Source organism: Leptodactylus fuscus, chromosome 9, assembly GCF_031893055.1.
Source record: "Leptodactylus fuscus isolate aLepFus1 chromosome 9, aLepFus1.hap2, whole genome shotgun sequence".
Classification (NCBI taxonomy): Eukaryota; Metazoa; Chordata; class Amphibia; order Anura; family Leptodactylidae; genus Leptodactylus; species Leptodactylus fuscus.
Genome location: NC_134273.1, coordinates 51,375,246 through 51,388,544, shown reverse-complemented (window position 1 = coordinate 51,388,544; position 13,299 = coordinate 51,375,246). Strand labels below are relative to the sequence as shown.

At 43.1% G+C, this 13,299-nt stretch overlaps 2 protein-coding genes across 4 annotated transcripts in view; one reads left to right on the top strand and one right to left on the bottom strand.

Annotated features, from left to right (window-relative positions):
• Positions 1-1,408: 1,408 nt before the first annotated feature.
• LOC142218185 (14 kDa phosphohistidine phosphatase-like) lies at positions 1,409-10,336 on the bottom strand. The gene is made up of 3 exons (XM_075286726.1): positions 10,137-10,336; positions 7,499-7,623; positions 1,409-1,625 (listed from the first exon to the last, which is right to left on the bottom strand). Exons 1-3 carry the CDS (start codon positions 10,279-10,281, stop codon positions 1,533-1,535), a joined length of 363 nt encoding a protein of 120 aa, XP_075142827.1. The 5' UTR covers positions 10,282-10,336; the 3' UTR covers positions 1,409-1,532.
• A 29-nt stretch (positions 10,337-10,365) lies between these two features.
• FIRRM (FIGNL1 interacting regulator of recombination and mitosis) overlaps positions 10,366-13,299 on the top strand; it is a 53,793-nt gene continuing 50,859 nt past the window's right edge. For 2 of the 3 annotated variants that reach the window (XM_075286692.1, XM_075286689.1), the window contains exon 1: positions 10,366-10,805. In XM_075286692.1, the coding sequence (XP_075142793.1) occupies positions 10,712-10,805 (94 nt within the window). In that variant the 5' untranslated portion in view covers positions 10,366-10,711. The remainder of the gene's footprint in view (positions 10,806-13,299) is intronic. The other variant, XM_075286690.1, reaches the window with a different exon arrangement.

Sequence of the window (13,299 nt, the reverse complement as noted above, 5' to 3'; positions counted from 1 at the left end):
ATTGTTCAATGACTGTGAAGCTTTTTCTATCCTTTCGTGAGTCCACAAAGGTTTTATCATGCCGCTTGTTCAAAACGCGTCCTGATAGTTTCATTAAACTGTTCTTCAGATACAAATTTGGTGAGTTTTTTTCTCTATATCTGAACCCATTTTTCATGTGCATCACATCAGAAGCCTGGTCCGCTGGCCGGCACGGACGCTGTAGGGCAGCGGTGAGGAAAAGGGGGAGTGGTAACAAGCAAAACATAGAGCTTTGCGAGTCCTGATTTGTGTAATTTCTGGTGAGATTTTTATTTTTTTTAAAATCTGTTTTTCGTGTGGGTCACGTCAACAGCGCAGCGCGCTGGCCGGCACGTACGCCGGAGGGGAGCGGTGAGGTAAGCCTGGGTTTACACAGGGTTTTTTGGATTGGATTTTGACGCGGAATCTGATTTGATCAAATCCCTAGTTTCATCATTTCCCTGCGACATACACACACCCTGCCTGAGAGAAATCTAAAATGTGTCTCAGCAATAATTGTTATTATCAACAGAAAAATTGGCTTATACAGTCATACAACAGACTTCCCAGCAAAACCCTGCACGTATTTAAATTTTTCAAGAAAGCTCAGGTACCCTTTTAGTACCCCTGGTCTAGGGGTTAACTGACCCACTTTCATATTTTGACTCCATTCACCTCTATGAGGAATCCAGAGATTGTGGATAAAGGATAAGTGTCTGTTGTGACAAAACATCTTTAAAGGGATTCAATCATTAAAATGCTATTTTTTGTCCCTAACACATTGGAATAGCCTTAAGAAAGGCTATTCTTCTCCTACCTTTAGATGTCTTCTCCGCGCCACCGTTCGGTAGAAAACCCCGTTTTCTTCTGTAGCAAATGAGTTCTCTCACAGCACTGGGGGCGGTCATCAGCGCTGCCTCAAACAGGACTGGAGGTGCCCCAATGCTGCGAGAGAAATCTCCAGCGATACTTCTATCACAGAAAAATTGCAGAGGCCTGACGGCAGAGCCGATTGCGCATGCCTAGAATTTTGAAACTAGCGCCGGAAGAAGACGCAGGGAGAAGCCATTCTAGGCGAAGATAGAGGCGTCGCTGGAGATTTCTCTCGCTGCGAGAGAGCTCATTTGCATACAGAAGAAAACGGCGATTTCTACCGAACGGAGGCACTTAGAAGATATCTAAAGGAAGGAGAAGAATAGCCTTTCTTAAGGCTATTCCTACGTGTTAGGGAAAAAAAAATAGCATTTTAATGATTGAATCCCTTTAATGATGGACCTGACTAATTTTGGTAAGGATGCCAAGAATGAGATTTAACTTTGGCACCGTTTCTTCACATGATTTCAGAAAATGTTTTGTGTATAAGTGCATGCAAAGTAAAACCTATTGAAATATATAAGAGAAAACGCACTTGTAGTATCATATAGTAAGTATATTTGTCCATTATAATTTTGATCCAACTGAAACATTTAAATGTGTTATACCAGCAAACCAAAATCATAAAGACTTTAGCTACATAAGAGGTTTATAAAGAATCATTTCTTTTCATCTGACCAAACTACTTCATAGTCTGTGTACTTGTTTCTCAATTTTTCTGCTGAGATGGAGTGATCTGCTTTTCCATAACCCTGTAACACAAAAAAATAGGGCGGCTCATCACTTCATCATAGAGGGGTACAAATACAATACATTTGTCTACAGATGGCATACGAATACATTTGTCTACACATGGCAGTTACTGTAATATGCAAAAAAAGTGCTTGCATCTTACATTCCAACATCGGGGTGGCCAGCAGGGGATTTTGAACGTCCAAAATCCGCTCTTCCCCTAAAGTTGCAGGGCCAGAAGTCTTTGATAAGGAATTTAAGATTAGCCTCTTTGCTCTTGAACGGGTATTTCGAAATTGGCATCATCATGGGATTTACCATGTGTGCCACCTCCGGAATGATACAGGTTGACCCTACGCCCCTGGAGAGGATCTGTATAGGGGGCGGCCCCTTTCGTCATTATCTCTCTCTTATCTATAAACTCCTAATAGAACCCCCAGAGGAATTTGTACTGCCGTTTAAGTTGACATGGGAATCCGACTTGTTTATTTCTCTCTCAGGATCAGAGGAGGCGTCTCTCACATGCGGCCTCTATCAGCTCCCGCTACCAGGAGGCTAGTTATAAGATCATGTCCTGCTGGTACAGGGTCCCTACAAGACTGCATGCTATTTTCTCCCAGGTTTCCCCATTGTGCTGGAAGTGTAGACAAGAGAAGGGTGATATTCTTCATGTTTTCTGGTCCTGCCCTGCATTGTCATTCTTTTGGGACAGGGTCAAGTGCATCACTCTGCAGCTAACTAACGCTCCCCACCACTTAGGTCCTGCCTTGTTCCTCCTCAATCATTGTGAGTCTTCAGTGAAAGTCTACAAGCGCTTTCTGCTTCGGTTTCTGGTCCTCACTGCCCAAGCATGCATCCCGCTCTACTGGAAGCAAGTTGAGCCTCCTCCTCTCTCCCTCTGGATTTTGAAGGTCAATGAGCTTATGCGCATGAAGAACGTTACCTCTTTCCTGCATGGCACAACTGAAGCGTACACTAGAACATGGTTCGATTTCCAGTGGTCTGGGGAATATCGGGCACTACTGGGCTCTGGACTCTCCTCCTAGATTTAGCTGGCCCGACTTGTGGATACTGCAGGTGGGCGTTTCTCTCGCCAACCTACTTTGCTGTTTCTCCTTTCTGATAGGGGCCCATCGGTCCACCTATAGTGGGTGGCTTAGAGGGTCTTTCTTTCGCTCGCCCTCCTTCCTCTCCCTGCTCCCAACCCCCCCCCCCCCTTTTTTTTTTTCTTCTTTACCTTTCCCTCTTCCCTCCTGTTCTTTACTCCACTGGCCCACCAGGGGCTCAGGGCTGGATGGAGCTTAATGTTTCTATTGTTGTTGTTCATTTTGTTGTTTGTTCATTTTGTATTTTAATGTTTTTTCATGTTCGGGACATTTGTTGGTCCTGCTGTCTACTATAATTTGTTCTTTTGAAAACTTTCAATAAAAACTTTGAATTAAAAAAAATATATAAATAAATTATCCTCTTTGCTGACGATGTTCTCCTAAAACCAAGGCTATGACCCTGAACATTCACTCTTTGGACGTGTCGTTGCTTCATCAAAATTATGACTTTCCCCGTTGCTTTATCCAATAAATGGAGATCCAGTTGTCCTCATCGTCTTCATGACCACCCTGTTTGGAGCTCAACGGATCTCCACTCCCACCACCTTTGAGAGGTTGCTGTCATGCTTGTAGCGTTGTACTGTCAGCAGTGAGGAACGCCCCCTCCCCAGTACTAGTCTATGGACAAGTACTGTAAGAGGGGTTGGGTGTTCCTCACAGCTTAGCGTCATGGCTGGGTGGTAAGGAACGTCCCTTCTGACATTACAGCGCTACAGACAGACTGTCAGGAGGGGCATACCTCACAGCCCAGCTAAACTGTTAGAAACGTCCTTTGGACAGGAGACTGCAAAGATACCTCTTGCCCCGGGGCACATGACAGGAAAGCCAACAGCGCGCTGAATTCAATGCACTGTCAGCTTTGTAGCGATATATAAAACTACACGTGCCCGAGGACATGAAAGGTCCTCTTTAATATAATACAACAAATATGTTCCACATACATATGACACACTGCTGTTACACTTTAAAGTTCAACTCCCATTTTAATTTTTCTGCTTTTGTGCTGGTGAACATTTTTGTAATATATTTTACAAACAACGCCCTAAGCATTGCAAGGGAGAGTCTGTCCTGTACACCTGTACTTAAAGGGATTCTACCATTAAAAAACTTTTTTTTCTAGGTAACACACTGAGGGAGTAACTCTAAAACATAACTTTTAATAAATTTACTTAAAAGGATTCTAAAATATTAGTCCAACACAAATAGGTATATGGGGACAGGTTGATTTATAGATGAGCCTTGAAATGAGCCGGCTATAAGGTTTGCTATTGTCCCTGTACCACCAACATACCACTACCCCTATGATGGTCAATAAGGGGTTAAATATTGTGTCACAGCCGTCTGATTGTGTTTTGGCTCTGACCGATTTAGCAGGTATGACCAGGGTCTTGGGCATAACAGTTCCCTAGTTAGCTCACCTACAATAAGGCTAAGATCAGTGCCGATAACCTGCCTGCACTTCTATCATTCCCCTCAACGCGTTTCTATGTCCTTATAGCAGAACAGTTCATCAGGAGGAGTTTATAATTTAGTAGATGAAGTGCGGCAAGAAACGCAATTCCCCTGTCCCGTATGGTAGGACAGGGTACTGATGTATGCCGCCGAGCGCGGCGTTCCTCGCGACTATAAATCCAAAGACACGCCCCTTCTCCCGCCTCTCATGACGTGGCACGATTCCATTGGTCGCACCCTTTTAGCTCTATCGAGGGCTGAAGCTGCTGTGTCATGAGATTGTGTATGTTAACCCCATGTAATGCGATCGTGTCAGATACTAGCGTATCGCAAAAACAAACAAATGACAGGTAAGTAAGGTGGTCTTTCACGGCGGTTCCAAGACGGAGTTACCAGATACACTAACCGCATCAAGAAGGAGTCCAAATCAAGACTCTTTATCCACATACTATTACTCTTTATGTATGCTTATTGAAGAAAACGCATCTAGGTTATTGGGTTACAGAGTGTGTACCGCATTGTGTGTATGTATCTCACAGATAATATAAAAGATGTGTGAATCACACATATGGATTGCCTCCTATTATCATTCTAGGCCCATATGATATGTTTAAACCCCACAATGTAATTTGAAGATATAACGCTTGAGTCCTAAGACGCATCATGTGAATCACATCCTATTGATATCTTTTTATATATACATATAGGAACATGTGGGGATACATACATATGCTAGTGTGTAATAAAGCTTCTATACCCAATTTTTTATTGATTTATTCGGGGATATATCGCTTAAATTCTGTAATACATAGTGTGGATCACATCCTATCAATCTCTTCTTCTATACACAAATAAGGGTATACACGGGTATATTAATGTAATGGTGTATTAGATAAAGCACGTATACCCAATGTTTTCATTGAGTCCTTTAGGGCTCAAGGACTGTAACCTATATATCCAAGCAGCCTCTTTCTGAAGGATTTTCTTATATAGATCACCCCCCCTTGGACTGGGTCTCACGAGTTCAATACCTTGGAAGTGTATCGCCTTTATGTCACCGACTCCAGAGCCACCTCTGTCTTCTTCTGCATCCTCCCTTTCTTCTTCGGCTGGACGTCAGACGCCTGCGCAGTAGGGCTCTGTTCGGCGAACTTCGCCGAACAGAGCCCTACTGTGCAGGCGTCTGACGTCCAGCCGAAGAAGAAAGGGAGGATGCAGAAGAAGACAGGCGGCGCTGGAGTCTGTTTTCGAGCAGCAATGGGGACGCCCCATCGCATCTCCTGCGCTGGGGGACGCCCCCATCGCTGCGAGAGAACTAATTAGCATACCGGTACAAACCGGTATTTCGAACGAACGGTGCGGCGGAGATCACTTCCAAAGGTAGGAGACGAATAGCCTTTCTAAAGGCTATTCCGACGTGTTACCTAGAAAAAAAAGTTTTTTAATGGTAGAATCCCTTTAATGCAGTATGCAGAAAGGTAGCATTTACCAAAGGGGAATGGTCACTGCTAGGACTGCGTGATTATGACCTAAATCAATATCACAATTAAATAGGGCATTTTACTTCGACTATAATTAATGGCGATTATTTAGGTCACACTCTTTTTATAGTAAGGTAAAGTATGGTAAAGTGTTCAGCGAACCTTGCCAGACAAATCTTGCAGGATGGTTTTATTTGGACCAAACACAGTGAACCAAAATTATTGTTAAACTCTGGGATCTGCTCAGAATTTGAATAAAAAGGTATCCCTCAAAGCAAACTGAGCCATAGACTACAAGTGACATGTCATTATGGCGGCACAATGAATGCTGTAAAAACAAAGTTTGTAAGATAGTCGCGCAAAAGTTTTTCTGCAGTTCCAACCCATTCTGATTTTTTTTCCACCTTCCAGTACATCCTATGGAATAATAAATTGTACCTTACAAAGTACAAGTTCTACTCTCTGTAAATGAAAAAATACAAAAAAAATTCCTGCAGTGGGAAAGGGTTAAAGATGTTGAAGTAGAGCGGCTGCCACAGTCACCAGGTCTCTACTGTATTATGTAGTGGAGACCCAGAGCTAATGTCTGCAATCAGAGTTCACGCTGATCACAGTTATTGCTTTATCTACTGACGGTCTGAAGTGTACGGGAGCCCCCCAGAACCAGTCCCCACCATGCCTGTACCTTTGCTGTCAAAGGAGCAGCTCTTGCATTGTGAAATCATGGGAGCTGTCCTGTTCCTATGACAGCCAGGAGCCTAATGAGTGCTCCCATCAAAAGACTGCGGTTCCAGTTCCCCTTGGGGGACTAATAAAATTGTTAAAAATGTTTTAAAGTTTTTAAAAATATAAATTAAAAATTTAAAAAAACCTCTTTTCCTAGATTTGAAATAAGAACAAAAACAGACATTACCCAAACCAGTTTAAATAAAAAAATACATCTGACTTCTTATGCACAAAGAAATAAATATACCATATATACTTGAGTATAAGCCGAATTTTTCAGCACAGTTTTTGTGCTGAAAAAGCCCCCCTTGGCTTATATTCACTCAAGTCAAGAAACAAAAAAGACATTTTTTTTTTTTTTTTTTTTTTTTTGGGGGGGGGGGGTCTATGACCAGCCGCAATAGTAAGGTATAGAATCTCCCATAAAATAGTGAAAAAAAAAGAAGCTTTAAACAAAATATAATAAAAAAATAAAGTAAATAAACGTTCTAAATCCCTCCTTTCCCTTGAATACATATAAGAGTAGAAAATGACTGTGAAACACATACACATTAGGTATCCCTGTGTCTGAAAGTGCCCGGTCTACTGAATATAGAGGATCTGCAGTGCTCCTGTTCCGTCGGGAAGGGGTTAATAGGAGCACTGCAGATACCCTGTATTCAGCCAGACTGAATTCCAAGTGGGGGAAAGGGGCAGGCAGACAACCAAAACACCCCCTCCCCTTCCCCAGCAACTACTGCACCCAAAAACTCCGACCATTTTAATTTTTGAAATGTTCCAGTAGCTGCTGCATTTCCCTTCTAGGCTTATACTCGAGTCAATAAGTGTTCCTTTACCGCATGTTGTGCTTTAGCGCTACTCAGTATGCTCAATATATTTACTGTACGGAGTTCTTGCCGCCCCTGAGCCACAGTATATTTGCAATTTGACTCAAGTATAAATAAAGCTTTTCAATCAATGCAAAAACAGTGCTGTCTACAAATGGTTCTCTCTAGCTTTGCTGAGCTTAACTAATTTAAATATTTTTCACATGGAAAAATAATTCTCCGTACACCTATGTGCCTTTCCAATAAGAAACAGTCTGCCCCACACCAAACATGCCCTTGAAAAAGACCAGAGCATACGTACAGTAGATTCACCAAATACTCGGATTTTCTTGTCTTTACTGTTGTGTTCTATCTTTCCTCCTCCAAGACATTTACACTTGAGGCCCAAAGCTTGCATTTCCGGATCCAGTTTTTCAAATATATGATCTGTTTAAAATAGGGATAGAGTAAATGTTTTTAATAACCAGCACATATACAAACTGAATTGGTAAAATATGAAGCAAATGACCAAAAGCTTTTTCATATTCAATCATAGTCTGTTTTGAAGTTCATTGTTAATTCTATACCCCATCGCGCACCACGATGCAACAGTAGGTCATAAAAAGGTGTCTCCAATTGAGGTTGTTAGTCTCCCTCCTCCCTTTCCTTAGAAGACATAGTCATGGCTTTTCTAAAGTGCTGTTCCCCCCATACTCCCCCCCATGCATTGTTTTGAGGTTGCCAATCTACTCCCATGGCAGCATAGGGCTGCATCCAGCACCAGGTCTCTGCCATTATGATCTTGCATAGGTTTACAGCCTGTAAACACTGCATGAATATTTCAGTTTATAACAAGGGAGGAGGAAATAAAAAAAAATAAAAAAATAATAATTATATATATATATATATATATATATATATATATACACGGTATATATATATATATATAAATTATAAAAAACAAAACAAAAACAAAGGCCCCTTTACCATATAAAATGATTTTTTTAAAAATATAAAAAAGCCAAAGAATTTTATTACATCTTTTAAATGTTAAAGCACTGTACTTTGTGTGTATATTAAGTCTAAAATTTATTGAAATTGTCCTTTATTTCCACCAAAAAGAGTTAATATTGGTTAACCTTGTTACCTTTTTGTTTGCTACAAGGGCTTAGGTACATTGGGGTCTCGCTTACCATACAAGGGTGAGTGGTGGCAGCTATTTCTGTAGATGGAAGCCGAGTCTCCTGTACGATTGTGTTGTGTGGGGTGAATAAGGTGTACTGATAACCCACAGAATTGTATACAGTGAGTATATATATCTTGTATGACACCGCGATCTCTGATGGCGTCATAGAAAACAGTGGGTGAAAAAAACAGCACATTGAAAAAGTAGACGTATGGAGATTAACACTGTACACTTACAGAAGCCTATTAGACCCGAGCTCTCTGCCAGTGTACAGGAGGCTACAGTACAGAAGTATTGCATTGCATTATACGAAGGATCAGGCTAGTGAATGGCTAGCGGGGTTGTCCAGGCAAGAATGGACACAAAAATTATTTTTTAAATTGCCCAGGGGCTGGGGAAAAAAAAAAAAAATCATACCTTTACCTGGTGCCCCCCACTGGTTTATTGATGTCTTCCAGCAGAAGTCACCACTGCATGTGGCTGTCGAGGCCAATCAGCGGTCTAAGCGAAGGGCACGTGATGTCTCGGGGTTTCTTCCTGAGGGTTAATGCACACAGAGTTTTTTTTTCGAGGAAAAACATCCACTTCAGGAATTAGTAAATGTTTTTTTTTAAAGTGGTTTTTGGAGCATTTTTTGAGGCTTTTTTAATTTTTTTTTCCTCCAGCAAAGTGTATGGGTCTTGAAAAAACCACTACTGGTTTTTCCACAAGTTTTTTTGCCAAATCCGCAACGTAGATTTTCCGTGTCCCGTAACTGTGTTGTTTTTTTGCCGGTGGAATCTGCCTGAAGGAAGCTTTTTTTCTGCTACCGGAAAAATTCAGTGAGTGGAAAAATAAAGCAGAGCGTTTTTTCCACATGGATTCTGACGCAGATTCAGTGTCAAGATCAGCGCCCAAAAACTCAGTGTGAATGGACCATCACAGTGTATGGACCTTGAAAAAGCTGGTAGTGGTTTTTGAGCAGTTTTTGCAAAAACAGCATCAAAAACTGCTAGCAGTTGTTCTGCCTCCCATTGCTTTTTTCAGGCAGAATCCGCCTGAAGAAAGGTCATGTTGCTTTTTTTACATTAGCAGGAAAAAAAAGCTAGAGGAATGTATAGAACTCTCTGGTGAGGCTTTTATGGAGGCGGATCCTTAAGTGGATTCAATGTCAAAATCCTCGCCAAAAAACTCATTCATGCTGAGGCTGCTGACTAGCTTCAGTGGTCATGTGACCAGGGGCAGGTGAATATGTTTTTTTTTTTTTTTTTAACCCTCCCCCGGTTTTAAATATAATAGTTTTGTCCAGATAAACCTCTTTAGGCCCCACATTTTTTGTTGTAGATTTGGAATCTCTGACTCAGCTCCAGATCTGTAGAAGGCGGTGGTGTTCATGGTTGACACCTAGTTCACATGGGGACATGGAGGCTAATTTTGACAGCTGATTTCGCTTCAAAATCAGCCCCTAAAGGGGCTGATTTTGAAGCGAAATCAGCCTCCATGTCCCTGTGTGAACTAAACTGCTTTGTCCACAGTGACAGCTGTCATCCAGGTTGTGCTGACCCCGTGTGCGGCTATCCAGCCATAAAATCTTCAATCCCAAACCGAAAGCTGTAAGTGAGTGCTATGTGTCTCTGAGGAAAAGCCACAGAACCCACTCTCACACCCTGCCTCGGTTACAAGCCACAGGTGACTACACTGCGTATATCATTATAGCTGTAAACTCCAGGTGGTGCTGAGCATGCCTAGGTCGGCAGCTAGGGGCGCTATGCATGCTCCTGTTCCCGTTGCTTACTGTGGTACTCAGCACTCTTTGTACCCCTCACGATATCGCGGTGACGTTCCGGTTCCACTGACTCTGTGCTCAGCCTGACCAGAATATACTTGAATACCCCGTCAGGGTCTATGGCCACCTCGGGCACAGAGTCCAGGTCGGACATGATCGTTCTCCTCACAGACTAGCTTGCTGGTGAGGCGGGGATTGTGCGATCACGTGACCAGGCTATTCCTAGCAGCGCCTCTGCAGTGTGTGCCCATATAAAGACGCGGGAAGAGAACGGACACCTGCGCTCAGTCTGTTCTTGGCTTTAGTGACCGAACCTGCGGTTTATTCACGATGGCCACTTTCGGTATGATAAATGCCCAGAGCTGAGCCGCTGACTTTGGGTCCGGTAACCATAGCGCCCTGGAGGCTCTCACAGGATGGATTTGGCGCCAATAGCCGGATAGATGTTTTGTTATCGCGAGATTTCCTCTGGACCTGCGATAATTTCCATGGACGCGTTAAACTTGAAAGTTTGTTGCTGATCCTTTGTACGGCGGAGCAGTCGCCACCATGTCCCAGGCAGATGTGCTGGAAGAAATGAGCGGATGGAGCCGGGAGATGTGTCAGCGGGAGCTGCCGGCCGCCCTGCCCAAACTCCTCATATCCTGCATGTGTGTACTGTCACTGACTGCTCCTTAGGTTTGTCACTTGCAACAGAGCGGTAGTTGTGATCTTAGGTACTGTTCACATCTGCACTGAGGTTTCTATTACAAATGGGATCTATTGTGCAGTTTGTGCCTGACACTAGGCTCTACACAAAAATGGTGAAGAAAGTCCAACCTCACAGACTGTCACCAGGTCCTGTCTAAGGGGTCATTTACACAGAAGAAAATGGTGAGGAATTTGGGGTGGAATTTCAGCGCTGAAATTCCTCACCATTTTCCTCAATGTGAATGCTTAGTGTCATTATTTATTTATACAGGAAACTTCACTAGTTGTGTGCTAATATAGCCTCCTTCTTAGGCCTGGTTCACATCTGCGTTTGGGTTTCTGATCGGGGAGTCTGCTTGAGGACCCCCCTTCCCTATGCATTAAAAAGTGGTTACCTAAGGAAACTACACGGGTTCCACACATATAATGGGGTCCATGAGGTTTCTGCTCAGTGTCCACACAAAACAAGCGGAGAGAAAAGTGCTGCTTGCACTTAGCTTTCCGTATAGGTTTCCGTTTGGGGGGGGGGGGGGGGTCCTCAAGCAGATTTCACAAGCGGAAACCCAAACAATGATGGAAACCTGAACAGCTTCTCATGGGCAAGGGGCACATTAAAGGGGCTGCCAAGCCAAAGCAAATGACCCTCTTAGGGCCCCTTCACACAGAGTCTACGTTCCGGGGTCCTTACTCACAGGATCCTACTGCTGGAATTGTCCAGATCTGAGATCCGGAGTGTTTTGCAGCTCAAGCTTTTAAAGAGAACCTTTCATGTCCTCCTAAACATTTGGTTTTCTATACCACTAGAAAGCCGATAGGTTGGTTTTCCCGTTACGTGCCCCTGGGCTGGAGATATCGGTGCCATTAGTTTCTGCATCTATCTCTGCCCACTGTCAGAAGGGTGTTCCTGACATTCTAGCTGGGCTGTGAGGAACACCCCTCCTTATTGTACTCTTCCATAGCCTTGTACTGTCAGAGGGGGTGTTCCTTACCACCCAGCAATGACGCTGAGTGGTGAACAATGCCCCCCCCCCAGGGACAAGTCTATGGATGAGTACCGTCAGGAGGGGCGCTCTTCACAGCCCAGCTAGAATGTCAGGAATGCCCTTCTGACAGTGGGCAGAGATCAGTGCCAAAACTAACGACATTGATATCTCCAGCCCATGGGCACAGCGGTTACCTAAGGAAACCTGCGGACCCCATAGACTATAACGGGGTCTGTGTGGTTTCTGCACAAAAAAATGCAGAGAGGGGAACAGAATGGCCTAAACTCAGATGTGAACCGGGCCTGAGGTCTCTTCAAACAGCTGGGATGGGCAAGGAAATCTGGGTGTAGGACCCCTGCCGATATTCAATTGATGACCTATCTTAAGGATAGGTTATTAAGTCTTGAAAACCACTATGAAGACCCAGAATCTCCTGTTACATTGGATATTGTTAAAAAATAATTTTCCATGGTTGTCTCCGTGATGATCTTTGCTGCTTTTATTTTATTTGCCTTAATTCTCCCAATTCCTTCTCACTTGCATCACAATTCAAAAAAACCAATAACCAATACTAAATAATCTGTCCTTTACTGTAGAAAAAGTCTGTGGGAAAACTTGGCAATGAAGTTTATTGTTGGTATTTAGTCCAAATCTGTTGCTAGTTGGAACATGTAGGCATGAAGATGAATCCAACAATACCAAATAGGCTTAGGTTCAGGCACATTATCAAAATAAGTGGTGCACAAAAATTGATGTAGGCTCCTTAGGGTGTGTTCACATGTTGGTGTTTATTTTTAAGTGAATTCTGCCCTGAATATTCTCAGTCTTGTGGCAGATTTTGTGGATGGGGCACTCCTTCATCTGAATCTGACCACCTAATGAAAGCTAAAGTCCTGCATTGTCTGTACACTATAGGGAGTCATAAGGCCGGAAAATGAAGAGCAATCTCATTTTCTACCATATGAACGGGCCCTAAGGGGGCATTCACACAGAGTAACATGTCACTGATTCTGGCATGATAACTCGCGTAAGAATCAGCGCTGCAAAACAGAATCCCATTGACTTCAATGGGTTCCGTTTAACGCATGTAACACATTGAAAGCAATGGGTTAAAAAGCCTCCCATTGATTTCAATGTGTTACGCAAGTTGAACGGAACCAATTGAAGTCAATGGGATTCTGTTTTTCAGCGCTGATTCTTACGCGAGTTATCGTGCCACAATCAGCACCGCGTTATGTAATGCCCCCTTAATACCTAAAAGGGTTTTTCAGATATCTACACTTATTGAGGACAGGTGATGAGTGTCTGAATAATGGGGTGTCCCATGCTCCCAAAATCAATAGAGCAGCAGGTGAAGATGAATGAACAACATTGTTCTCCAAATGCAGCAGGGGTGATTGGGCGATGCTTCTCAGTACAGATGGACATTGACCCAAAACACTGCAAAAGCAACCCAGTTGTTTTTTAAGGTAAAAAAGGGGACTATTCTGCAATGGCCA

Coding starts and splice junctions, on each gene's coding strand:
- LOC142218185 (XM_075286726.1), bottom strand. CDS start 10,281: ATGTCCGACCTGGACTCTGTGCCCGAGGTGGCCATAGACCCTGACGGG. Junction 7,624..10,136: donor AAAGAGTGCTGAGTACCACA/GTAAGCAACGGG, acceptor TATTTTAAACAG/ATCATATATTTGAAAAACTG. Junction 1,626..7,498: donor GAGTATTTGGTGAATCTACT/GTACGTATGCTC, acceptor TTTGTGTTACAG/GGTTATGGAAAAGCAGATCA.